The sequence below is a fragment of the Dermacentor silvarum genome, chromosome 1, assembly GCF_013339745.2.
Source record: "Dermacentor silvarum isolate Dsil-2018 chromosome 1, BIME_Dsil_1.4, whole genome shotgun sequence".
NCBI classification, from domain to species: domain Eukaryota; kingdom Metazoa; phylum Arthropoda; class Arachnida; order Ixodida; family Ixodidae; genus Dermacentor; species Dermacentor silvarum.
The window spans coordinates 25,016,018-25,043,603 of record NC_051154.1 but is presented as its reverse complement, the minus strand read 5'-3'; the positions used below and the strand labels follow the sequence as shown (position 1 = coordinate 25,043,603).

General features: G+C 47.4%; 1 protein-coding gene across 1 annotated transcript; it reads left to right on the top strand.

Moving 5' to 3' along the window:
* The first annotated feature begins 1,124 nt into the window (after nucleotides 1-1,124).
* Nucleotides 1,125-3,590, top strand: LOC119458194 (uncharacterized). The gene is made up of 3 exons (XM_037720022.2): nucleotides 1,125-1,600; nucleotides 2,379-2,581; nucleotides 3,011-3,590. Exons 1-3 carry the CDS (start codon nucleotides 1,207-1,209, stop codon nucleotides 3,497-3,499), a joined length of 1,086 nt encoding a protein of 361 aa, XP_037575950.1. The 5' UTR covers nucleotides 1,125-1,206; the 3' UTR covers nucleotides 3,500-3,590.
* The last annotated feature ends 23,996 nt before the right edge of the window (nucleotides 3,591-27,586 follow it).

Here is a 27,586-nt window from a genome sequence, read left to right as displayed (position 1 = left end):
AAAGGCCACTCGACAAGCGCGCACGCCCGGTACGTCTTCTCACGCAGCATTTTTATTTCCACAATGTTTCGTGTCGCATTCCCAAAAAATTTATCGTTTCTCCCCTTTCTCTCGAGCAGTCGAGAACAACGAAACAAATGCCTATATCGCATCAAAAAGGCTTGGAGAGCCCGATCGACCTACCTTTTATTTATGATTTCTTTTTGTAGGAAAGGTGCTATTACGTTCATAAGCTAGGTGAAAAATATCTCTGGAATATATTTTTATTCGCAGCTTCTTTTCCTTTCACCAAGTACAATTGTTATCACTCACAACGCACTTCGTTAGACTATGGGGACATAATACAGGAAATAGCGCAAAAAGAGGACTAAGGCTAGAGAAACGAACGACACGAGTGCTCTCCTGTGTTAGGCCCATTGTTGCTTTGTTTTACTGTATTATGTCCTCATACCAACAAGCCCGGCTAACAACCATATCGCAGTAAATTATAGAGTTTCACGAGACAAAGCATTACGCTGGCCTATTAAAGACGATGGGGGCTCCGCATTAATTCGGACGACCTGGCGTTCTTTAACGCGTACCGTGGCTTTGCTACATTCCGCCCTCATTGGAACGCGGTCTCCGGCAGCTGAGTCAGCGACCTGGCACTCAGTAACAGAACGTAATAGAGATTGAGCCACTTTTCGCCTTCAGAATAGCCTGTTATGCGGGCATAACCAAGTCATGAGGCTGCCTCGCTTGAGAAACACAGCTTTGAGTACAAGAACGAGCTCATGGGCATCCAAGGTAATTTGCTTTAGAAATGTTTTAATGTAAAAAGAGCCTAATTAAACAGCGTCGGACCCTTCAATGGCACTTCTCTGCGCGTTTTATGAAGACCCAATAAGCGAGATAAGCGCCGCGCCGTTCGGGCCACCCGCGGGACTGTGAATGACGCGAGCGAAAAAGCGCGAGCCGAGGGATGAGATAGACCCTCGGTGAAAGGCACGCGTCGCGAGTTCGGCACCGAATGGAGCGGCGGAGAGCGGAGCGCAAGACGTGTCACGAGAGAGAAGAGCAAAAGCAACAAGCACCAGTGAAGTGCGCATCTCCAAGTCATTTCGCCCTGACAGCGCGATCATGCCCCGACGGTGATAAGGGGAGCGCGATATCTTTTTTCCAGCGATTGACCACGAGCCGCTGCGCGCTCCCCGACGAGGAAAAAGCATGAAAAAGCTCGAGGCACGTCCGTCTCTCGTCAGAACTGCGGTGAGCTTCCCTGCGGAAGCAATGCGGAAGAAGCGTCGTCCCTGCTCAAGCTTGGCTCCGAGCGAAGACGGCGGCATCACGCCGGGTTTGCTCGACGGTGCCGACGGCTCAATGCACCAGTGCTCCAGTACCGCCACGCTGTCCGGGGCCGCCGGGCAGCGGCTGGCGACGGTAAAGCCTACTCACAGCGACGAGTCACTGGCCGAGCTGTTCGCCCTCATCGAGAGCAACCCCTGCCTCTGGAAGAACGACTCAAGGAGCTTCAAGAACCTGCGACTGAAGCGTCGCCTCTGGGACCGCTTCGCCATTCACCTCCAGAAGCATTTCCCTATGCTGGGGCCGTTCACTGGTGGTGAGTTCAACTTTCTCTTCGTGCAATACTCGTGCCCCTTCCATATTTGTCGGATAATCTACGCCTCTAAGTGAGCTTGACCGCTGGCTTGATATTGGCAGCGCCTATTGCTACCACGAGCGTCTGAGAAGAACGCGAACGTGCCTTTCTGCCTCCTTGCGTCGCCTCTACTTTCCTTCTTCCGCGATACATCATTCGGTATTCGACTTGTGTAAGATGTTTTTTTGGTTTTTTTCGCTGTCGCACTATTACGCTGTCCATTAATGAGCCTACAAACTGACTCCTGCTAGTATGTGTTAAATGTTAATTTATCCCCTGAGAACATGTAGCCACAAGATTTCGGCAGGGTTTCTACAGTCAGAATTTTTTTTTTTTGGCAGACGAGCGGTCGCGCAACTCGTGGCAGCGTGCTAAACGCGCGAACAATAGCTTGCCGATAGCCCTTACATACTCACGGGCCACACGCCTAGGTGATGTCTGCATGTATCTCTCTACTGGACGTGCTTAAGCCCGAACGCGGTTGGTTAGCAATGTATTGAATCCGACTCTTTAGGATTTCCAGCAATTGAAATACGCAGTGTCGCGTAATATGTTCACATCACGACGGAACAGCAGTTCAACTTGGGCGCCTGTAGTCTACTAATTTACAGTATGCGTCGCGAAGTGTCATTGGCCCCTTGTTCTGCTTGACGTCGACTTGGAACTACGTTCGTCTCTATGCATTCAAAATTGCTTGCAAATTGCGTGGACGTGCTTTATCCCCCTCCTTCCATTGCAGACAACCTGCGATATGTGTACAGCATCAAGAGGCGGCAGTACTACGATGAGTTGAAGGACAAGACTGGGCGGACAAAAAACGGAGAGCTCGAATACACCGGTCGGTGGAAGTTCTTCGATTGCCTCAGCTTCCTGCGGGTTCACTCCGAGCCTTTCCGGGCCGCTGTCATTAGTCCACTACTTCACTTCGAGAAAGAGCAGCTGGTGAGTGGCGCCTGTCGAAGCTCTTTAAGTTGCCGATTAACTATGCCCTCACGGCAGTCCAAAAGGAATTCACACTAGTGGTAAGGCAACCATACACGCGCATACTCCATTTGTGCGCCCGCAGGTGTCCTTGAGCGCAGCAAGCGGAGCCGAAATCCGTCACGTAATCTCGCGTGAAACCGGCAGGTGACGAACATGCGCGATGTTAATCGCTCTAATCGTTCGCGCTCATCATGGTTCCTCGTCGAAAGTTTACACGTTGTGCACGTTTTCAAACCAAACTTATCACAGGGTGACGTTTTTATCTTTGTGTGGCTTATTTATAGTTCTCTACTTACATTTCCTTTTATCACTTTCTATTTCTTATGTTTAGTACTGATGTCCACAAAATTAGTATCTTTGCGCTCTGCAATATCGCATTTTTCGCAGATCGAGCTGGAGGAAGATAGTGACGATGTACTGTTGGAAGACGGCGACGGGAGCGTAGTGGAACCGGACGAGCCTAGCATTTTGCCCGACAGCGTCTCGGCGCCACCTGAGCAGCCGGCGGTTGTCATCGATGAGCTTGCAACCGATTGCGTCGAATACATCAACCGCATTGAGTCGCCTTCGGCTCCACCGGCCGCGAAGAAGGTCCGGCTTTCCCAAGCCAGCGTTGATGTTAAGCCACTTCTCGGTGTAGCCACGTGCAGTAGCGGCGGCGGCATCAACACCGGGCCGCATGTCGAGAGCGTGCAGTCACTAAGTCCCGCCGCCAGCGGCTACTACGACGAGTGCGATCAGTTCGGCAATATAATTGCTAATTACATGCGTCGCCTGTCGGATGAGGACAGGCTCGAGTTCCACTGTCACATCATGAGCTGCACCAAGGACTTCTTCAAATGCTTCACGCGTTTCAGCGAAAGACGGCGCCCGTGACTGATGTGGACATTGCGTGGCTTCAAGCTGCACGGCTATTCTTCCTGAGGAGTCAGATGCTCTGCATAATTAAAGTTGCATCGTGCTTTCACCTATTTTGTCGTCACTTTCCGCAGTTATGGGTGTGGATCGCTCAGCAGCATCTTCGCTCTCGTCAGAAAAGATGACTAGATTGTAATGACAACTAATATAAGAATATTTAACCAAAAATATCAACCCTAAACGACTGTGCCCATTGGCTATCATTCCTGTGCTTTAATTAGCTTCTGTGCTGATTGTCTGCCATAACCTTGATGTATGTACGTACCTAGTTGCCGAGATCGGTACCACATTAAACTGACCTATACCAGAACGGTATTAGCGCTTCAAGCGTGATTCCTTGCATGCTATCGCCTTCCGCCGTTCTGGCGTATTCCACTCATTTCTCCTTATTTGAAACTCCTATATTGCACCTCACTGTCGCCACAAGACCTGCATTTTTCTGGTTGTCATAAATACGTGAAATAGTTCATATTCGTGAATTTTTTACGGTAGTCATCAGTCTCTACTATACCCGCAGGTCCGCGTTCCTCCGCGCAATCGCGATTTTTGCGCATTTTGACATTCGCGGAATACCGGAGGACGTTTAGACTCCTCACGGCTAGTAATTCTCCGAATAGTCAGAATTTCGGCAACTCCAAGGCTGGAAGTCTGAACACCATTCGCCAGTCCAGGACAATATAATTTTCAACTTAGCGCTGTATGTATGTCCTTGCTCTTTCTCCGTTCTCTAGCTGCGCTGAGTACATGGATGAATTACTAAAGTGTCCCCCTTCCTTGGAATATCGAGGTTTACAAAATATCGAATTAAAGCTTCGAAGATTGATGTCTCGCATTCCTTCAAGTAGGCTCGTACAACATTGGGGTATTTCCAGCGCACGGCGGGACAAATAGGCCGAAGTGGTCTATTCGTTTGCCTCGTCTTTGCAGTAGAAAAAGCGCTGAGGGCGGCTTCAGTTCCATTCCGCGGACCGAGCGTGACGTGGCACCAAAATTCGCCTTAAACGAGGGCGCCACAGGCAATAGCTGCTCGCGGTGCTATTCCGTGCCAGTGAGCCACGCACGGACTGCTGAATGAATCGGCGATTCTTGCCATCGTGGGAACCTACCTTTCTGGGTGATTTTGGATGATGGAAGGCTGCGAGAAGCCGCATTCAATACTCACATAGCAGCCATAGCAGCCGTATTATCTAGCGCGTGCACTACAGAAACAGCCCCGGCAGCGAAGCCACTTTCAACTTCTATCGTTTATTCGTCGGCAAAGTCTGCGCAAGCTCTTTCTTCGTTTTAAATGTGAAACATTTCTTGGCGAACATTTGCTACTTTGACAGTATCTATCTTTTCTTCTTTCAGGGGTTTAGTGAAGGGCTCCGCATTAATTTTGACCACCTGGGGTTCTTTAACGTGCGACAGTTTCTATATATATATATATATATATAACCGCCTACGACTTTGTGCTCTCATGGTCGTTTCGTCAACTTGGTATGTGCCCAACTTGGCATACTATGACAGGATTATATGAGGAAAATAAATGGTATGTCATGACATGAATGTCATGACGTGCGTGTCATGTAGGTCATGAAACAGCCGCCTACGTCTTGGTGCTCTCATGGTCGTTTCGTTCACTTGGTAGGTACAAAAATTGGTATAGTATAACAGGAGTGTATGACGAACATAATGACAGTTCATGACATAAATGTCATGACATGCGTGTCATGTAGGTCATGACAAAGACAGCGAAAAAAATAATAACACTCAAAAACCACTGGAATGGGTTCGGACGCAGACACTAAGTGAAGGAAACACCCAATGAGGATGGTAGAAATCATAGTCATGAGCATGACACAGCAAAAATGACAATGACTCCGCGAGAAAAGCTAACACTCAAAAGCCACTGAAGTGGGTTCTGACGTGTGTACTAAGGGAAGGAAACACTAAAGGATGCTGGTAGAAGTCATAGTCATGAGCATGACTCCGCAAAATGACAACGACTCAGCGAAAACTGATTACCACTCAAATACCACTGCAATGGGTTCGGACGTGGGCACTAAGTGAAGGAAACAATGATGATGGAGAAATCATAGTCATGATGATTACTCAGCAAAAATGACAATGACTCGGCGAAAAAATATTAACACTCAAAAACCACTGGAATGAGTTCGGACGTCGGTATTAAGTGAAGGAAACACTAAAGGATGCTGGTAGAAGTCATAGTCATGAGCATAACTAAGGCTTTCGCTCTAAGGCTTCTTAGGTGTAGCTAAAGGGACTCCTGAGGACTCGTGACATGAATGTCATGACATGCGTGTCATGTAGGTCATGAAAGAGCCGCCTACCTCTTGGTGCTCTCATGGTCGTTTTGTTAACATGGTAGGCCCCGCACACTGCTTCGCATAACATCGATTCCCACAGGGCGTGGGATCTGCCAGCTGTTTTGATCATGGAAATGTATCGGCATTAACTAGTTCTTAAATCGCAAATGCAGTACCTGTTGCAAAGCCCTCCAGTTCCATGTAAGCTGCCTTCGCTCATCGTATCTCCGGCTTCTGTGATGTTCACATTATTTTGTATCTCGACAGTACATTCGCGCACGTAGTACTGCCGTGCGTGCAATTCACTATCTGGCGTGCTTGCCCATCACAAAAAATATATCTGCTAGAATTCTAGTGCTTAGTATCACTGACGAGTTCTGTTGTATTTAAAGCCGTCTTTCCCCAACCTGGATATCGCCTCTGTCTGTGGGAAGCCTCTTTATACGCGCATGTCCTCACGCCCGCTTCGCATGCACAGGCTCTTATTCTTTTCACACATACGGCCGCGTGCGTATGTGTGGAATAAATATGGAAAGTTATTTGGTATCGCGGTCGCAAATGCCTAAAGAAGAAATGCGTCACGCCAAGCCCAGCGAACGACAACGAGCTCGGGACAGAGGCAGCGGGAGTCGACTGACGAAGAAGATGTCGCCAAGTCATTGCGACTGCAGCAACTAAGAAGACAATTCATGGCGTTTAAAGATGCCATCGAAACTGCCGAAGAATGACAGAAGCGATTGGAGAACGATATATTGCGCAAGTGTGCCAAGCGCGCTGCCGAAACAGATGAACAGTGATGAGCCCGACTATAGCTGCGGATGTCGCATACCTGCATGCCAAGGCCGAGGAAGTTGTCTTTGGTGATGGCTGCGACGGCCATCTTCAAGCGGGACTTCATCGACAACCCGTTTGGCATCGCGTGTTCTGTGTGTGACAGACCGTGGCACAAGGACTGCGTCACGGCCCCCCATGTGCGCTACCTTGGCTTTGGCCTTTCCCGCCGTTGAAGAATTCTCTTCGTTTAAGGTGCGTAGAATGTGCAAGTCTTCGCTCGCCCAAACTAAGCCGCTATTCTGGACATTCCGCCATTTTCTTCGAGGTGTGACGCTTACAAAATGGCGCCGATAGCCCCAATTTTCTTTCGTAACGTGACGCAAATTTGACGTTTTGCCTAAGAAACTGTAATGTAGGCAGTGAACCTAGCATTCCTGATAAAGCAAAAGTGTTTTCCTCCCCAATAAAAAGAAAGCCGCTAGCTCGAAGCGTACGATTATTCCATCAAAATTGCTTTTCGCTTCCGTCATCTGCATGCGCACTAGCTGTCGTCTGCTTGATTAGCTAGGGCCGGTATTTTGTAGCGATGACTTTAAAGTAATAATGCCTTTTCGCGCTTATCGCGCTTTGTCAGTGGTCAGAGCGACGGTCCGCTCGCGTTATCAACGGGATCAGCCGGCAGTGAGCGGGGGATGATAAGACTATTCTAAAATAAGTCATAAGGCATCGCTACAAAATCGCGGCCCAGGATGCGTGTCGTCGGGAAACGGAATGAGTCATCATATATATATTGGTGCCCACGCGCTTGCCTTCTACCTTGAGAGAACATACGCGACCTACCAGTGATGATCAGCGCACGCTCTAGGCCGCGTTATCGCTATCTCGTGAAACGTAGGTGACTCAGCCCTACTCGTCTGGCTGAGAAGCGGCCGAATATCATCGATAGCGTTGCGCGTGCCCCAGGTATCCTCTTGCGCGACGCAAGCGCCGGCACTGCCATCTCTTGTTCACTTCGCTGCTTACTCGCACCGCGAGAGGAAACTTCAAGACGCCGCCTTGCGTACATTTATTTTTATAAATTAAAATGTCGCCGTTGTCATAGCTTTTGATGACGCGAAAAGACATTAATATTGATTACAATACAAACGCAGTAGCGAAAAGTGCAAAAAGTCGCAAGAAGTTTGCTAGTTTCAACCAATATTATTTCAAATAAACGTGTTTTTAATAAAAATGATGGTTCAAAACACAAATGCCAACACCACCCGAGAGCGATGCAAATGCTAAGAGCAGGCGTTGTGAACAAATAATTTTCATGGCCCCAAATGACAGGGAAAATGAGGCGATGCGCATGCCACTCGATCGTCATTGCATATGGCCGCTCATTACCATAATTCGCGCGGCTCGTCGCACTACAAATTATGGCGGAAAATCTGTGCAATGGCGGCCCAGGGAAACGTCACGCAACGTCAAATTGACGTTTACGAAACAGCCCTTCCTGTGACGCTCCTCACGGTATATTCCTTCAGCCAATCAACAAGCTGACATGCCGGCTATCTTGGAACGCCACCACATATTCGCGAAATTGCAGATGCATTGCACGGGTTTCTGCACGCTACCGTCCACTTTCTTTTTAAAGCGCTAAAGTCGCAGTATAGGTGCCAAGGACCACGAAAAAGTATTAGTCAATAAAATTTGCAGTTCCACATCCAGTTTCGTCATTCTGATGCACAAAATTGCGTTTTGCAAAACTTCCGGTTCCTGGCACAAATTTCAAAACACGTGAGCTCTCGACAGCCAATGAGAGAGTCAACATGGCGGATAATGGCGGCCGTGCAGCCGCCATGCGTGTCGAGAATAGAGCCTCTAAAGAGCCTTTGTACTCTGTGAGCAATGGTTGTAAATATCCGCCCAAGCCTGGCCGCCTCCCTCCACTCAACTGAGGCTCTATTCTGGACATTCCGCCATTTTCTTCGAGGCGTGACGTAGGCGTAACGCTTACAAATTGGCGCCGATAGCCCTAATTTGCTTTCGTAACGTGACGCAAATTTGACGTTTCTCCTAAGAAACTGTAATGTAGGCATTGAACCTAGCATTCCTGATAAAGCAAAAGAGTTTTCCTCCCCAATAAAAAGAAAGCAGCTAGCTCAAAGCGTACGATTATAACATCAAACTTGTTTTTCGCTTCCGTCGTCTGCAAGCGCACAAGCTGTTTTCGTCATTCTGATGTTTTCGTCATTCTGATGAAAACGCAAAATTGCGTTTTGCAAAACTTCCGGTTCCCGGCACAAATTTCAATACACGTGACCTCTCGACAGCCAATGAGAGAGTCAACATGGCGGATAATGGCGGCCGTGCAGCCGCCATGCGTGTCGAAAATAGAGCCTCTAAAGTGCCTTTGTACTCTGTGAACAATGGTTGTAAATATCCGCCCAAGCCTGCCCATCTCCCTCCGCCCAACCGTATAGCGGAGTGCATGATTTCCTCTCGCATGCCTTTCATGCAAGTGCGAAGGCTGCTCTTCAACACTGGCAAGTACGGCGTGAAACCACAAAACGGTCTTTGTGCAAGTCTGCAGTCCTCCTCCTCTTGTGACCACCGAGTAACCCTGTATCCATTATGCATGCAACTCGGCGTGCATGACTATGCGTATCATTTCTGCAGTAGAACAACAGTTTAACAACCACATCGCGACTGCCAAGCAAATAATTAGCAACCGGCCAAACAACGGCCTAGCAATGCCTAACTTGGTGGAAAATGGCTAATTTGGTCCAAGAAAATGTGCCTTCGCACAGTATTTCGTTTCCAAACCATCTGTAATTGTTTTTTGCATGCCTTCTCTATCTACTAAGATTTATTCACGTCGGTTATTCAAAACAGGACACAAACCAGCTACAGGATAGAAAAATATTTCGAGGTCTACGAATGCTTCACGAACTCAATTACACTGAAGGAATGTTGCGCACGAGAATGTTTGCCCTGTACACTTTGTAATGAAGACTGCTGAGAGAAAACAGAAACGAAGAAACGAGGCACGAATTTCGTAGCGAAGTTCTTCAAAAACAAGCTTTTGCTTTCGAAAGTTGATGGTAAGAAAGTGGCCAGCGACGCACAGAACGATATCAACATAACGAATGAGCCCTCTTCCTTTGCCTTTAGTATTTACTGCCTTCCGACTCGGCTTATAGCCCTAATAAATTATTCAACGAAGTGCAGCACTCAACTAAAATAGGATGGATATTTGGGCTAGTTCGTCGTAGAGCATCTTGGAAAGCAACAGCGCTCGGACGACGAGGGACAGTATCAACAGTCACGCACGAGCAGTGACTCGTAACACTCGAGGTGCAAGTCAGCATGCGGTGTTTTTTTTTTTTCTCCTTTTTTTCCCTTTTGTGTGTGTGTGTTTCGTTGTGTCTTGTCCTTCAAACACTGCTGTTATCCAAGCAGCGCACACAACTCCGGTCCATTTATGTCCTTGCCCCAGCTTAAGGAACCGCTGCGTGTCCCTGGCTTCTTCCGCGGCTGCGTTTAGCGGACCCCGGCGTTTACAAGGTAGAGTGCATCGTGATCCTCGGAGCACGCACGCTTCATTACCGCAGTACGGCGAAGCCGCTCGTTCCTGATAAAAACATAGATTGAGGGAAACAATGAATAAGTAAATTAGTCAGCTATATAGGCCGCGGCATCACCAACTAATACATAAAAAAAAGAACCCAGAAAATCGAGCCTGAATTGTGGATACCATCAGAAGCATAGTCAGCAAAGACATTTTATTGCGCCTGCAAAGCGCACAACTGAGGAAGCTTTTGTCCCCCACCGAAGCAACGGTGCGGCAGCATGACGTCACAGATCTCAAAGTAATTTCTAGAGTCGGGTGTTTTTCTGCAGAAAATCTATTCAAAACCGTGCTTACGATATACGAGTTATATTTGAGAGAGAGAGAGAGAGAGAGAGATAAGGTATGTCACTGCTTACTTCAGGAGGACCCTAATCCCACTGGCAACAATTTAAAAATGTCCCAACCTACCCAGTTAAGCTGCATGACTAACAAAACTACGCTAATTAACAGTTTAATTCCGGTAACTAAGCACAGCCTGTACTTTCGCAGTGGGCCTTCAGTGCAGTCAATACCCGCTTTCAGATTTTGAGTAGAATAATCCTAGGGCGCGATCTTGTACGCGTTCCAAAATGGAATGGAGGCGTTCCGTTCCATCGAGCCGCACACGATTGGTCAATTTGAACGTCGCGGTTGAAATTGACCAATCGTGTGCGGCTCGATGGAACGGAACGCCTCCGTTCCATTTTGGAACGCGTACAAGATCGCGCCCCTAATTGCTGTGGCATGGCAGTTTCTGGCCCTTCTACGCACCAAACCAAAACTGGGCCCACAAAGAGCCTGACTTTAACGCCGATCACGACCAAAGAGTCGCCCAGAAATGACGCGTTCGAACGCCACCGATGGAAGACTGATGGTGCACAGTCATCGCGACTTAGCGACTGCATCTGGAGATGTACGCGGGACAGGCATACAAGGCCGGCGATAATCAGAATCGTGGAGGGAAAAAAAATAAACTAGGCGGTAGCATGACTTTAGGCAGCGGCAAGCGAACTTCTGCTGACACCGCCTTTCCTTCCCTCCAGACACCATCTGCGCGTTGATTTTTGGGAAATATAGGCCATTTATGGTTGCCGGACCTATCAAGGCATCGTTTCGTTCATGGTATCCTGTGGTGACGGCTTCGTCACGATCAGCTCTCGCCAGCCGCTTTACGCTCCCGCATACTCTGCGCACTCGGCGGCTAGGAAATACCGATTGCTATCGCGTGGTGAGGGCTTAGTTCCTATCAGCTTTTCATTTGTACTTTTATCGCTAGGCTTCAGAACCACCACGTGACGCTCCCTCTTACTCTTTTTCCTTACTTATTGCTTACAATGCTATCGGTATTATTTTGCCTCGTCATATACGTATGCATTTAGATGGCATTAGCCGTGGCAAACGGGCTTCTGAAGGGGGAGTCTCCTTGGTGCGTAGTAGCCGCATTCTTGGCGTTGTTCATACGGGCCGCAAGTTTCCCCACCACAGCACTCGAAATACGTCCTTCAAAAATCTGAAAGTGCTTGCTGACTGCAGTGAAGGCGTGCTGAAAGTTTCCCATTGACACATATTGCGTGACACATATTGACACATTGACACACCCTAATTAGAAAGTTGATTAGCGCAATTTCGTTGAAGCACTTTAAGTGGTCGCCATTGTGGCTAGGATTTCACCTAAGAAATCCCTTGAATACTCCTTTGTCTTTAAGGACCTTTCGCCGCCTTAACTGAAACACCTTAGCGGAAAAGCTGAGACAGCCACAGCTGAAATCTTACCTGTACCTGTAAAAATAAAAAAGAATACATAACCACAGTGCATGGCAAAAGCTTCAACGGAGAAGGCATACATGACCTTATTAACACGCGTCTACTAAATTTGAGTGCTGGCCAGCGTCACACGAATGGGAAAAGTATCCGCCACGGTTACTTAATTAGCAGCTATTGATTGCGTTGCGCTGCTAAGCACGAGGTTGCGGGTTCGGTTCCCTTCAACGGCGGTACCATTCCGATGCGGGCCAAATGAAATAACGATCGCGTACCATGCATTGGGTGCACGTTGAAGAATCCCAGGTGGACAAAATTAATGCGGGGTCTCTCACTAAGGAGTGCCTCATAATCGTATGGCGGTTGTGACACGTAAAACCCCAGAATAACAAGAATACCGAATAGGAAAGGGAAGTGAGAGCCCTTTAAGAAAAGATCTCAGCACGTAAGCCTAAATTGTTAAGATGCGGGGGCCTATGCGTCATCGAAATCTACTCGTCTACGAACCAAACGTTTTCGTGCGTAGTCTTGCTCTTGACGTTGATATTTTCCTGCTGAACATAAATTTTTCCGCCAATGCAAATTCATAAAAAAAGATACCTGCGCGCATACAGCAAACGAAAATTACCACTCCGAATTTTCACGTTTTTACCACAAAGTTGCTTTTGCTGAAATATGTTGAAATATTGAACCTATGCATGTATGGCCGGGAGGAATGGTGCATGCAGTCGAAAAACTTTTCTGGAGATCACAAAAAAAGAAGAAAAAAAATGACTTAAGAAACTTGCGCAAAAGCTTGCGCCAAATGGGAGGTTTATTTCGTGGTACTGCCACGTAAGCCCTTCTTCAATGCGCTGCAATAATATTATACAGCAAACTACTCGTACAAAACCGTAATACTTCAGCGAAGTTAAACGGCAGGAGGTAGAAGGATGGTGGCAGTAGTTGGGGCAGTTGTGGAAAGAAATGAAAGACGCCGATCTTTTGGTCTGAGGCACGCCGCCATGCGGTCATCGTTTCTCACAATGCGGACGGCTTTATGACCAGTCTGGGACCACCATTTCTCCTGGAAGTCATACCCGTGCCATACCTGGAAGGTTCGTGGCATCATATAGTCGTGGATTTAATTTCACAGTGCCGCCATGATTTGGGGTCCTACAGCACATGCCTGGAACCTTATTAAACGCCGTAATAATGATTGGGCTGCCGATTATTTCCAAAATAATCAGTAATGACGTGCTAGGTTTGAGATGCCATATAAACGTCTATATATAACGTCGCTCAAATGCAGCAAATGCTCTGTGGAAAACATTTTAGAACGAACGCTGCATTCTCCTTTTGATCCATACAAACACAGGAAAATTAGAGATAAATTTGAACCTGTATTATGAAATGTGGCGGCAGTTCGTCCGGTGAAGATGTGCACGCCGCACTCCGTATAGGCTATTGATGCAGGCCAATTCGCATTAATGTATAATATTTACAGACAAGACACGGCGTTTTTCTATCTACTTAATTCAAAAGCATTTCCCTCGAAGCGTCTTCATCATGTTATCTAGCTGTGTTTCAGGGACCTCCTTAGGCCATAACTGCCGTTGCGGCTAACGCCACTCAATTTTGCACATGTGGCAGGACCACTGATGACGCTAAACATTAAGGCCTTAAGCAGTTTATGCAACTAAATTTGTTCGTATTGCATGGCTGGTGACTTGCATGTTACCTCTGCGGTAATCAGCAGTTTTAGCTTAGAGTAACCCCTTAACCGTGTGATCGATACTGTGTACATTAAGAGAGATAGAGAGGCGAGAGAAACGAGAAAGGCAGGATGTGCATTAAGTAGTCTTAAGAACATGTCGGGGGGGGGGGGGGGGGGGATGCAATACAGTACTGGTTAAATAAGGTGCTACGCATGCTATGCGTCAACTTATTTTTACAGAGGAGGGACTGGTCGTCAGTTCTTCCGCAGGCACCGTTTTTGTTGTTGCCAGAGCTGCAGTGTGCGCGTGAAAATTATTTTTAGCGCGAAAAATAAAGTTTTTAAGAAACTTTACAGAAGCCTTGTGCTGGAATGGGAGCTTTCTATAAAAACAATGTGGTACCATTTTGTAGTATTTAATGACATAAATATTGGCCAATGTCAGAACAACCCACGCAGCATGACATCAGCGTATTAATGCAACCCTTTGGAACATTAAAACCCTTGAACACTTAAGGATTTTCCTTATCACTTCTCTCTCTCTTGAACACGTGAGAAAACTTCAAATTACTCTTTTAAGCACATTAATTAACGCTTTTAAGATTGCAGGTCATGGTGAAGGTGATTTATCTGCGCCTTAGTGGAGTAACATGAAAGACTACGCGCCTTTTCACAAGACACAAGACACACAATCTGAAAAGCCAAAGCTACGCACCAGCTGAAGCTGGTGCGTAGCTTTGGCTCTTCAGATTGGAAGCCGCTATATGATCGGACAGTTCCATGCGCTGCTGCTTGCGCACTAAGAGCGAATTTGGTGAACGTGAGCGCATCTATATATGCTTGAAGTGGGCTATGGAGAGGGTGCTCTCGTCAGTCCCGGCGTTGCCTCTGATTATCATCATAACTTTATTGCACTTCATTTACAGTTGCAGTTTTGCAAGCTCGCTTAAGCACAAATGCTCTTATGCGGGCTGTCGTTATTTTGTTATTGTACATATATGGATGGATAACTGTCCACGTATCCTGGTGCGAGTCTTAGCGAGATCATTTTCTGGGCACAGAAAAATTGTTCCTCTTGGGCAAATGTAATTATCTGTGTCGGGCTTATAGCGAGCTTCACCAATGCCTGGTTGTGTAGCGCTAGCACTGTATAGTGCTCGTTTAGCCGCAGTATGAACTCGTCATAGCGAACGTGATGCCATGATTTTCGGAGTGTAACCGCTTTCAAGAGAAAGCCAGGATAATCTGAGCAAAGCATTGAGAAAGAACTTATTTTGAAGCAGTCATGTCTGATTATTATCTATGAGACCGCAAAAACATTTCATTGATACGGTGCATTATGACACGATTTGCAAGCTTGTATCTCTTTATTGTGACTACATCTCTGACGTTTAGCGTGATTATGGGGCTCCATAGATAATTTATTGCAAATGACAACGAGTACGCTACGTGTGTGCAAAAAGATACATATCTCCCCAATTTCAAATTTCGTACATTTCAATCAGGAATATGTGATCGCTGCTGGTATTCAGGTCTCACTGAATCACTGCTAGAAGTCAGGTTTAATTCACATCGCGAAGGGAACGATCATGTGATGCTACATTTAATGTGACCCATTAAAATCAGGATGTGAACTACAAGAGAAAAGTTATAACGCCTCCTTTTTATTCCCTTCCACCTCTTTCTCTTATTCTTCTTGTTATTCTGCTTCTTCGCAAGCATTGCAATTCAGTTGTATAGTAATGGCAGAGCGCCCATATCACAGCCGTTGAGCTCTCAGTTCACACCCAACTAATGACGAGAACTTTTTTTCCGCCCTTTATTTTACATTGGTACAACTTCGAGGTCCGACAGCTTGCAATATTCAGAAAAGTAGGTAGGAGTACAAAATGAAATGGTATCGCATTTAATATGGGTCGAAAGTTCGATCCGCACGGGGCCTACTCGGCAGCCATTGCAGACAGGCCATGCATACTTCAACGACGCGACCGTTCTTGCGCTGCTCAAGTTGGTTAGGTCTTTTTGAGCGATAAGAATGTAATAGGTGACAACGTAAGAGAAGTTTGTGCTGTTGACGATGCATCATTGAAAAACAATAAAGAAACGAAATCTTCAACGAAGCCCAGGTGCCCACTCTATGCAGCCCGTTTGCCTTTAACCGCAAGCACGTCCGTCATAATCCTAGAACGACTGATAAGTCGACGCCCCACTGCAATCTATGCACAGTGCTCTCGCTGCACTCCCACTAGCAGGATATGGTGGCGAGGACAATCAACGAATGTAAAAGAACAAAATAACTGGCCCATTTGGAGCCCCGAAAACGGGGGAACAATATGACACACTGCAATTAGAGGCAGGAGCGAGTACGTGTCGCCGAGAAGGCGCGCCAGCACGCAATATGATCGTAACAAGCGCGTTTGGTTGTTTTCTGCATCGCTAATGGCTCGCTGCGCAACAAGCGTATCATTGTGTGCCAACTCATTATTCATGGGCGCAAAAGCGGTCAACTTGGAGGTGAAAAAAGAGAAGAAGCGTCCATGCCATTGAACGAGCACGGTTGTGTTGCCACTAGGAATATATTTTGCTCACTAGGCACTTCTCCATTCCATACAAATACTTGCATGCGTAGCGGGCAACTGCGGACGTGTTCTCATTATCTGTAACGTACAACTCACAGCTCCGACACACCTGTGTTTGGGTCCAAAGTGCGTGTAAGGAGTAAAGAAAGCAGAGAAGAAAAAAACCTAGTCTGCTGAGAAGCGCGAGAGGAGGGCAGATGGAGTCGGCAAAGGAGAAAAACACAAGCATAATGAAATATCGACGCAGAATAGGAAACGCAATTTCAGCAAAAAGGTTGCAAGGTGCTGTAGTTCAAGAAATTGCAGGCCTTGCCTCCAGACACGCAAGAAACCGGCGCAGTACGCAGAGCGTATAGAAACACACACACACACACATCGCTACCACATTCTACCGGATAATTCGCACACGGCTCTCGTTAGTCCGCTCATTCTTGGGGAGCAGTCGCCGCAGACAGCCGGGTAGACAACGCGTGGTTGCGCAGTCTTGTATAACGTTGAGGAAGGCTCACTTTAATTGCCACTGAAAAAAAAATCCGAGGACACCTAAGCACTTTTTCTCAGTTGTGAATGCGATAGACTTTATGTCCAATTGAACGCCGCCGAGTGGTCCTTCTAGTTTTGCGCTGCGAGTAATGTTTTCTAGTTCTGCATGCGGGGTATATGTTATCGAGTTTCGCGAATAAATTTGTGCGGTTTATTTTATTTTTTGTACAGTTTCTATGTTAGCATGTTGGCTGTAGACAGGAATCATTTCGACGATATTGCTGAGAAATCAAGGACGCCGCATGCCACCGACGTCCTGCGTGACAAGAGACCCAGGAAGCGGGAACCAAGGCCGGCAGGCGCGCGCAGCAGCTAAGCCCAGTGGCGTTGAGAGAAAGAGATACGGACTGCATGCCGGCTTCCGAGAGTGAGCCTGCATCCACACGCCGCGTCACGCGACTGCCTCGCCAACGACAACCCGTCTCGCCCCGCGGCGTCGCGTCGCCGTATCTGCTCCGTCGAGGCGCACTGGTGACGTGGCGTCGCAGCCAATGGGAATGTAGGTGACATTTCGCTGCTGCAGACGCGGCCGGCTCTTTTGCTCAATGACGCATTTGATGCTTTCGCATCAATAAAGACCATCGAAATTCACGAGATCCAGTGGCTGCCTTCCGAGAGCTGTCACTTAGGAGCCAATGAGACTCGCCTATTTTAATGGCCTTTAGTTACAATAAGTGGGTGACATGGGTGTTAACCACGTCTCCTCCCGGTGTCGAAGTGATCTAATTACCTTGAACGCAGTCGTGTGCCCTCAGTGACGCCACAGTAGAGCTGGCGGCGTCTGCACAATCGCATACAAGCACCCCCATCTGTGGTCGTGCTCTCTGCTTTTCTGGCCAAGGCCGCGCTAGTTGAAGTTAGTCTGTTGTGTTGGGAAACTGAAAAAGGTTAGGTACCCGCCGCGGTGGCTTAGCGGCCATAGTGTTGCGCTGTTAAGCACGATGTCGCGGGATCAAATCCCGGCCGTTGCGGCTGCATTTCGATGGGGGCGAAGCGCCTGTGTCCCGTGCAATTGAGGGCACGTTAAAGATCCCCTGGTGGTCAGAATTAATCCGGAGTCCCTCACTACGGCGTGCCTCGTAATGAAATCGGGGTTTTGGCACGTAAAACTCCAGAATTGATTCATTCAACAACATTATGTTTACTGGCAATCCTGAGAGCGCCCCCAAACGCACCACGGTGGCTCAGTGGCTACGGCCTTCTGTTGCTGAGCTCGAGGTCGCGGGTTCAATCCCTACCGTGACAGCTGCATTCCGATGCGGATGCACTAAAGCTGGTTTACTGTGCTTTGGGTGCACGCTAAAAAAGAGAATGAAAAAAAAAATACACGTGGTCAAAATTACCTCCCTACGGCGTCTCTTATATAACGGACGTTAAACGGAGGTCAGGACGTTAAACCCTGCAATTTAATTTTAATTAGAGCGCCCTGAATAGTTTACTATAATTCTTCTGGTACGAGCCAGTCTTGGTTTCTCAGAAGGTGCATGTGTCATGGCTCTGAAGGTGGTCATGAGGGAGCAGAATATCTTGGCACTCGTTCCGGCTCGCTCGGTCGTCTGCTATGCTGCTACTGGACAAAATACAGCGCACGTAAACTTGGGCTCACGAAGAAAACCAGCCGCCTTCATATCAAACGTGGGCGTTCGCTGCGCTTCCTGACAAGAAAGAGAATACCGCAGTATACGCGCACCGACTGCGATTTTAACGAGAAGTAACCTGGGCGGACCGCTGTGCGACAGATTTTAGTTTTATGTACTGCCTTGCTTAGAGCGTGCTTACAGCACCTGGAGGCATACCAAAGAGTACCTTATGAAACAACGTTGTTAACGGCCATCTACCCTAAATAGTAAGTGCAAATACACTTAAGTGTTAGCTCTTGCGCGCACTAGTGTTAAGGCAGTTTTATAATCAGTTTCTTCTCTTCTTTTTTTCTTTCTTGTGTTGAGTGGGCGTTTTACACGCTCCCCACGCATTAGCCACACGAATAACCACGAGAAAACCCCTGTTATTTTGCGAAGAATTCCGTCTTTGATGGGGAAAAAAAAAAGTCGATTTCCTCTCTTGTGGAGAAACAGGAAGAGGAGCCAGATATGCCGGTGATCGAACGAGGCACGTCGGAGCTCATTGCGGTCGCTCGCTGAGTGTTCTAAGCGATGAAAGCAAGACAGCAGGGGTGGTTAAATAAGATCAGGAAACTAAAAGGACTGCCGTCCATCAATAAGAGAGCCGCGCGCTTGAGCCACTCCGCCTTCGGCTTTCAACGCTAAGTTTCGGCATTTGTGCATAGAAAAGAAACAGGGACCGTCTTTCCGCGTAAATGACAGCGTTGATTTCCCTACAGTTTACGGCGCAGATCGCGGATCCATATGTGACATTATCAACACTGAAATTACCGAATCCTATGATCAGTGGTAACAAAAAAGATCAATAAATGTGTATTAATTGTCACGGTCTTATTAAATGCTTCATGCGACAATGTGCACGGTCCTGCCGGGACATATGGGAATAATGCGAAATGTACTCGGATGTTGTGTCACTTAACCCGCTGTCATGGTTGTCCTTTTATCTTGTTTTTTTTTTTTTTTTTTTTTTTTTGGGGGGGGGGGGGGGGGGGGGGGCAAGCGAGAGCGAGTGGGCCGCTTCACATCCGTACAGGAGCGACCAGCGGTGCTATTCTGAATGCTGTGAAATTCCGCCATCTGGTCTGCTTTGATAGGCTTACAGGGCTGCTGCTGCTTCTCTGATTGACTCAAAACGCTGACATGGCGGAAGTTGACTTGCGTTTAAAACAGCACTCCGGGAAAGCCACCCTCACATGCCAATGGGACAAGTGAGCTGCAGTTTACAGCAAAGCGCTACAGCACTGCTGACAGCGGATTTACCATGTATATGCACTATCGGTATACATTTCAACGCGAACAAGTCAAAAGCTACTAGCATGTGTGGTTGCGTTTGACATTCGATTGTATTTGCAGTAGTGGCTTAATTCATGCTTCAAAACATATATTCCGGAAGACATTAGGTTACAAACCGACTACACGGAGAATGCCAATCGCACTTCCGTGTAATTGCGCGTATGTTCGCGTTTCAGTTCATGTTGATACATACGAGATGCAACACCTCTTTTATGTCATAGAGCTAACTTTGGAATTAAACAAAGCAGGCAATTATGACATACTTAAACGCATTATTGTGCGTGTCATAGAGCTAACTTTAGAATAAAAAAGCAGGCAATTATGGCATACTTAAACGCCCATTATTGTGCGAGTTTAAACTCTCTCATCACTGACACTATATCACGGCGTTCTGTGTTCGTATCGACGCACGCTCACGTTGTTGTTGCTGCAAAAGTAGTTCTCGCATTCCAATTAGCCGTAGGCTACCGACCCGCCGATCGACATTCCTCCTCCTCCGTCCGCCTTCTTTTCTTCCTGCATAACAAATAAAGACAATGAGCTATCCGCATAGCACCGAGGAATGCTATCGAAAATTGAAGTCTTTTGTTGATATTTCCTTTGGTGTACCTGGAATCATGCGAAAAATTTGCTGTTCTGCGTGCTTAGGCAAGATCCGATATCGTATGTTTGGACTACATTCTGAGTAAAAAAAAAAATTACTAGGGGTTTCTTATGCTACAACTAAGACGACTTGACCGTGAAAGCCCGAGCGTCGCGAGCTCAATGACACAACGACCACTTTTTACTTTTTTTTTTTGCTGAGTCATCACTCTGAAACCCCACTTTAGTCATTTTTGGAAGTCATGTTTTTTTTTGCAAGTCACCCTTCCTATGATTCACCAAACTCGAACCGTGACTCAGCACTTTCTTTTTGCTGAGTCACTCTCACTTGGACCCTCAAATCTCACATACTTTTTTGCAAGTCACTCCCCCACTCCATAGCGCCTTGATTCACTCTTAATTCACACTTTATTCACTCTTGATTCGCCCTATCACTGCTTGGTTCACCTTCATTCACTCTACCATTTCAGTTTTGCTTCCTTCACAATTGGTTGCTCTATTACTCTAAATTTCCAATGTCCATCACTCTTGATTCACTCCCTATCACCACTTGATTCACCTTCATTCACTCTTAATTCACTCTCATTTACTCTTCATTATCTTAGCTCACTCTACCTCATCATTAACTTTCATTTGACTCCTATCACCTAACTAAACCCCTTTGATTCAGCATCCAATTCAATCTTAATTCACCTCATTCACCTCTCTGTATACCCATTATCACTTCAGTTCACTCGCTTAATCATTCTTCCACCCTTAATCGCAGTTTTGTGCGCATTATCGCCTCTTATCCTAAGAGGACAATTTCGTGTCGACGACGCGGTTTTTAAACGGCCTTGAAACGGAGACCTCACCATGAGGTCTCCGTTATATAAGGTCTTCGCCTTAATAAAGTGAGTGTGCTCATCTCTTTGAAATCTGCAACCGGATAAACACAGCTGCGAACAAGGTTCCAGCAGTGGAAACTTTACCCTTAGTTAAGAGTAAAGCTAATAAACACGGCAGCAGCACCGTGCCTTCCTTGCTTCCCTTGCTCTTGTCAACGCCTACTTTTTTTTTTTTATAATGAACTGCAACCAGTTCCCGACGGTGTTGGCTTTTATTTCTGTATAGTGTCAGCAGCAGCCATTCCCTGGCATACAGCAATGTGCCAGGGGAAAGAAAGTGGCCGGAAAACTAGAGAAGTTATCGTAACGATGAAGACGTTAGGTGCCATTGAGCGTGACTGGTGCAATTACTGCTTCACACTGCGCGGTGGTGGAGATTTTGTGAAAGGTGATCTTCCGTCTCTATTGGCCGTCGTCACCTCTGCAGCCCTGTTAAGCGGGTGACGAACGGCAACGGGGCCACGCTTTGGTCATGCCCCAACCGTGCCGCATTCGAACACAGTGGGACACACAGCATGCCTCATGTGGTTTCAAAGAATCGCGATGGCCGATATGTGGCTGTACACAAGAGCGGAATAGAAGCAGGAACCAACTGCATCCGGTGTTCTTGTGTTAGTGGGCCAATATTGCTATCGGCCCGAGTGCGATCCCCTCTCGAGAGCGACCGAAGTTTCCCTCAAGCACAAAATAAAGAAATGTCAGCAGGGACTCGTGTTCTTCTGGATAACAGCAACCTTGGTGCCTGGACAAAGGTTGCCGTTGGCGCGCATTCGTTACCCGCCAACCAGCGCGTAGCGAAAAGGGAGGGGCGGGAGATGGAGCAACCTTTGTTGGTTGTGCACGTGAAATGTCCATGGTTTCATTTTCGAGCCCCCAGAGCGGCATACGGGCTCCTTCTTGTATACGCTGGTCCTGCTACGATTCTCTCCTATTTGGCGTCGCTATACCGGGCTTTCGCGAAGCCCCTTCGAGCGCCGGCCCCGGCTCAAGAGGTCGCCGCTCATTTGGACCGCCACCGGTTTGTTGCGCTATCCTTGCAGAGAAACCGGAGTGGCCCTGTTCCTTCTCGCTGCTTTTTCTCACTGGCGCGCCCTCTATTTGCTTTCTCTAAGTGCCCTATTCTCCGACACCGCCCGCCCCTCCTGACCATTCACCGGTTGAAAGGCGAGACACGGGGCGTCAGTCAGAAACAAATACATTGTACCCACAGTATCGCGGTACGCTGACGACAAAGGAAGCTCCACAGTGCCTTTCTCATGGAAACAGGATAGGGTGGACGGCCGCCGGCCACTGTACCCAGGGGCAAACGAAAGAAAGAAGATACGAACGAGAGCAGCTGTGAGGCCTAAAGAAATGAGCACCCTATCTGGCCGCCTTGTGGTTCTGCACGGCGGGAGCCTTGCTTTCAACCAGTAGCGCACCTAGGATCTCTGCCAGGGGGGGGGGGGGGTGACAGTTTGCCAATACCATCTAAACAGCACTAATTTCAATTTCTTCACGGAAAATTGTCAAAAAATGCGCTTTCTGCGAGTGTGCAGACGATTGCGCGTCTTGCATCTTACTTGCAGTTCTCATATGCGCAAGGAAAGAAAAGGGGTTAAACAAAAGGGGGGGTTAAGTCGGCCTCAGGGGGGGGGGGGGGAGTTACAACCCTCGAACCCTTCCCCCCCCCCCCTCCCCTTCGGTGCGCCACTGCTTTCAACGCTATGTTCCACTTGTGCGAGCCATTGCGTACTGCTTTTTGTTCTTTGTCTTTGCGGGTGCACCAACTGTATGCGAAAAGGAAATTTATTGTGTAATGATTGTGAAGCTATGAACAAGCAATGTATGTACAGGCTGTTTCACACTTAGGGGAAAACTCGGAGCGCATTGCATCGTGAAGCGGAGAGCGCTGGAGTCGGGCGGCGGCAGCAGCTCGCGCAGGCGCAGACGCTCGACATCCGTAGTCTTGAACTCTGCTACGACGGCGCGCGCTGGCCGCATTGTCGGGAATCGTGCTACTGTCAGGGGCAGTGCGCGGATTTCATGGGTTCTGCGGGATCTGAGCCGATATTCTTTACTAAGCGTTGTGCGACGCCAACCTTTAAGCCTTCATTGGCGATAATGGGGTTCTACAAACTTCTTTTGACAGCATGGTTCGTTTGTTCTTTCGAAAGGCCGAACAGCCTGTACATCAACGGAACCTCAGAGAGATATGGCAAGCAAGCTACGCCAAGAACAGCTTAGAGCAAACTTTGGCTCACTCGCCGCACTATACCGCATCGGTGAGGTATTGCACTGTCGAATGGAAAAAATGGGCCCCGCCCTGAACATGAGCAAGCAAGAGCAATGAAGTTTATGCGCCGCGAAGTTTACTGCGCGCTGAATAGACTTGTCTGTTACGTCATTTGATCCAGGGTCATCCACCACATCTTGCACAACGCATGTTCCTTGGAAAAAGTGAAAGTGCACACTTTCTTCATCTTGCTCTGTCTTTCTTGCCTATCTTCATTATTATTATTATTTACGTCGTTGTCTTAGTCATTCTTTGAATAATAAAGCACCAGGGCCGAACCCTTGCTATGCGTTTGCGCAAACTTTGCTTGTGCACGATTATCGTTGATCCTACCTGCAGATTTATCTCGGAGAAAACATCAGACAGCGTTAAACTTCATTAGCAAAGTAATGATGCCACCTTACCTGCAGTTCAAGTGAGGAAGTCGTAACTATATTTGCTACGGGTAAACTCTTTTCCCAGAGTGATATCGTGCCGCGAAGCTCGCTATGTATAGTCGCTTATGCAAGCGCTCGCATTGTGAAGAGGTTAGTTCGCGGCAAAGGTGATCGACCGTGAGAGTGCCTCAGTGGAAGCTTCGGCGAGGCCATTTACCCGACCCCTCTCGAAGAGTTGTCTTACTGCGGGCGAAACTTCGCGGCTGATGGGACTCCCGAGTGGTGTCACTGTAAGGTTTTCCATTGCGAAGAGTCGATTGCAACCGCGCCCACGGTGCTGCAGGAGCAGGTGACAGTGGGGGCAAAGCCCGCGCAGCTGCGTCAGTCAGGAGACGCTGACGCGAAGGAATGCGGAGCATGCTGCCCGAAGACGTGGCGGGGGCAGCAGTCTGGGCGACTAGATCGAAACACCTCGGCGCGGACAGGCTCGCTTCGCAGCTTAGTGAACCTGCTTGGTCGTGTTGCTTTACAGCCCGCAAGGCAGGCGCGCGAAGGCAATGTCCCATTGGTGCTACAACTAACGCTAAATTTACAAAAACGTTTCTTTCTTGGAAGGAAGCAAAAGCAGGAAGACTTGGTTGCATTACAGCGAGGTTGGGTACTTCTTTAATAAGAATTATGCGTAAGAAATAAGAAAGCAGACTTTTTTTTATGTTAAGAGGAAGCTTTAGTTCGGTGAATGCCGACTGCAACTTCCCTATTTATGTATTTACGTTTAAAACGTAGAAGTGCTTTTATGAGGCGACCACTGGACCGATTTGAATTGGTCCAGTGGTCCAATTAGTTGCATTAGAGAGAAAAAGTTGAATTCGAAAAGCAGCATTTTGATTTGTGACGTCGAATTTTTCACAAATAATTCCGAAAATTGGTAAGTTAAAGAAATAGAAGCAAACAGGTTACAAACCCATAACTCTGCACAAAAAAAAATACACATATTGTTGTTGTATAGTATATTGCATATGTTAGAGCACCTCAAGTGGATCAAGAGGAGAAATGTGATGCATACCTTTGTAGATAACGTGTCATCGTTACCATGTTTACGACCCGCCGCGGTGGCTCAGTCGGCTAAGGCGCAACGCTGCTGAGCACGAGGTCGCGGGATCGAATCCCGGCCGCGGCGGCCGCATTTTGTTGGAGGCGGAATGCAAAAACGCCTGTGTGCTTGCGTTGTAGTGCACGTTAAAGAACCCCAGGTGGTCAAAATTAATCCGGAGCCCTTCACTACGGCGTGCCTCATAATCAGAACTGGTTTTGGCACGTGAAACCCCAGAAAAGAAGAAGGCAATGTTTACGAGGGTTTTGCAACAGTATCACTTACAAATTAATGATTTATGTCAGAGCGGTGTATAATACATCTGTTTGTTCATTTTAGATGTATTTTTAGGCTCGGATGACAGAATTGCGACATCGTTTTTGCAGCTGAGTTACAGAGTTGTGAACTTGATTGTTGAGTTTTTTTTTTTTAATTGAGTAATTTTCAATATTTTTTCTAATAAAATTTATAGTGCAACTAGAAAATTCGCTTGTTACAGTTAGTAAATTGGAAAGTTTTCTTTTAAATGTAACAAACCTTATCAAAATCGGTGCTGTAGTTGCTGAGAAAAACGATTTCTTCGTTCCAACGTATTTAGATAGGCACTCCAGTGCTAAAGCTTCCTCTTAAAGACGCCTTCTAAGTGGCTAACGCACGATGCGCCAGTCAATATGACATGCAAATAAGTGCGATAAGGACACCAACGAAGCAGCTTTCGTACCGCGGGAAACAATGCGTACGCTGCGCGGAAACTCCAAGGCGAACATTGCGTGTAATATCTAAGAGAATGCGCGAACCCTTCAATAAGAGCGCGAACAGCAAAGACGAGCACCAGGACGGTACCACCAGTGGCATGCTTGCAATGCTTGTATGTATGCATGATCAACTTGATCATTGCATACAAAGTTATGATCCTCTTTTAATTAACATTATTCAGCTATACGTCTCACAGACGCAGCTTTTTCTTTGCTGCGATTTATTAGGCCTGCAGTGACATATGCGTCACCTGCAATACACGTCTAGTCGTTGCATTGTTGTTGCCTAATTGAGCAGCTCATGACTAAACTTGAAGCGTTTTTTTTATTATTTTATTTTTCACTCATCAGCCTGTGGATTTGCTTTTTTCAACCGTTTCAACAAACCCGCCAGGGGCCACTTTCGTACTTCCTATAGCATGCATCCTGGTCCCACAGAGGCAACGATGGCATTGATTGACTGAAGCACAGGGAAGGGTGAACGCATGTGTTGCAGAACATTTTAGTGCGAAAGCACCACTAGCCTACCAACCTAGATGATGATGATGATCCTTTATCATGGCTCGCACCCACTGAGGGATATAGGCCAAAGAATTCGCCCCTGTGTGAATCCTCTTCATACGCGCGTTTCTTCACGCGCGTTTCGCGTGCATAGCCTCTTCTTATTATTTTCACACATACGCCCGCGTGCGCATGTGTGAAATAAATATGGAAAGGGAATCGGGATTGTCGACGGAAATGTCCAAAGAAGAAATTCGTCGTGCCAAGCGCAGCGAACAACAACGAGCTCGGTGACAGAGGCAGCGGGAGTCTGCCGACGAAGAAGATGTCGCCAAGCGATTGCGACTGCCGCAACAAAGAAGACAATTGATGGCGTTGAAAAGTGCCAACGAAACTGCCGAAGAACGACAGAAGCGATTGGAGAATGACAGATTGCACAAGCGTGCCAAGCGCGCTGCCGAAACAGATGAACAGTGATGAGCCCGACTATAGCTGCGGATGTTGCATACCTGCATGCCAAGGCCGAGGAACTTGTCTTTGGTAACGGCTGCGACGGCCATCTTCAAGCGGGACTTCATCGACAACCCGTTTGGCTTTGCGTGTTCTGTGTGTGACAGACTGTGGCACAAGGACTGCGTCACGGCCCCCATGTGCGCTACCTTGGCTTTGGCCTTTCCCGCCGTTGAAGAATTTTCTTCGTTTAAGGTGCGTAGAATGTACAAGTCTTCGCTCGCCCAAACTAAAGTGCCTTCGTACCCTGTGAGCAATGGTTGTATATATCCGCCCAAGCCTGCCCATCTCAATCCGCCCAACCGTATAGCGGAGTGCATGATTTCCTCTCGCATGCCCTTCATGCAAGTGCGAAGGCTGCTCTTCAACACTGGCCAGTACGGCGTTAAACCACAAAACGGTCTTTCTGTAAGTCTGCAGTCCTCCTCCTCCTCCTGTGTCCACCGAGTAACCCTGTATGCAGTATGCATGCATCTGAGTGTGCATGACTATGTGCATCATGTGTGCAATAAAGCAACACTTTAACAACCCCTTCGCGACTGAAAAATCCATCATTTAATTAGCAACCGGTAAAACAACAGCCTAGCAACAGCCTTAGTGCAAGAAAATGGGCTTTGGCACGATATTCCGTAGTTGGCGCAGCCAAACCGTCTGTAATTTATTAAATTACTGCAATAGCGTATGAAACCTTTAATGCGAGAACATTTAGTCAAATCACCAATTATTCCCACTGGGATCTGGTAACCAACACGCGACGCTCACAAGGAATTATCACGACAGGCAATGCGCCACACAATCACAATGTGTTTGCGTTCTTTCCCTTTTTTTAAGTTTCTCCCTTTATTTCTTTAATTTAGGCCAGTACAAAATAA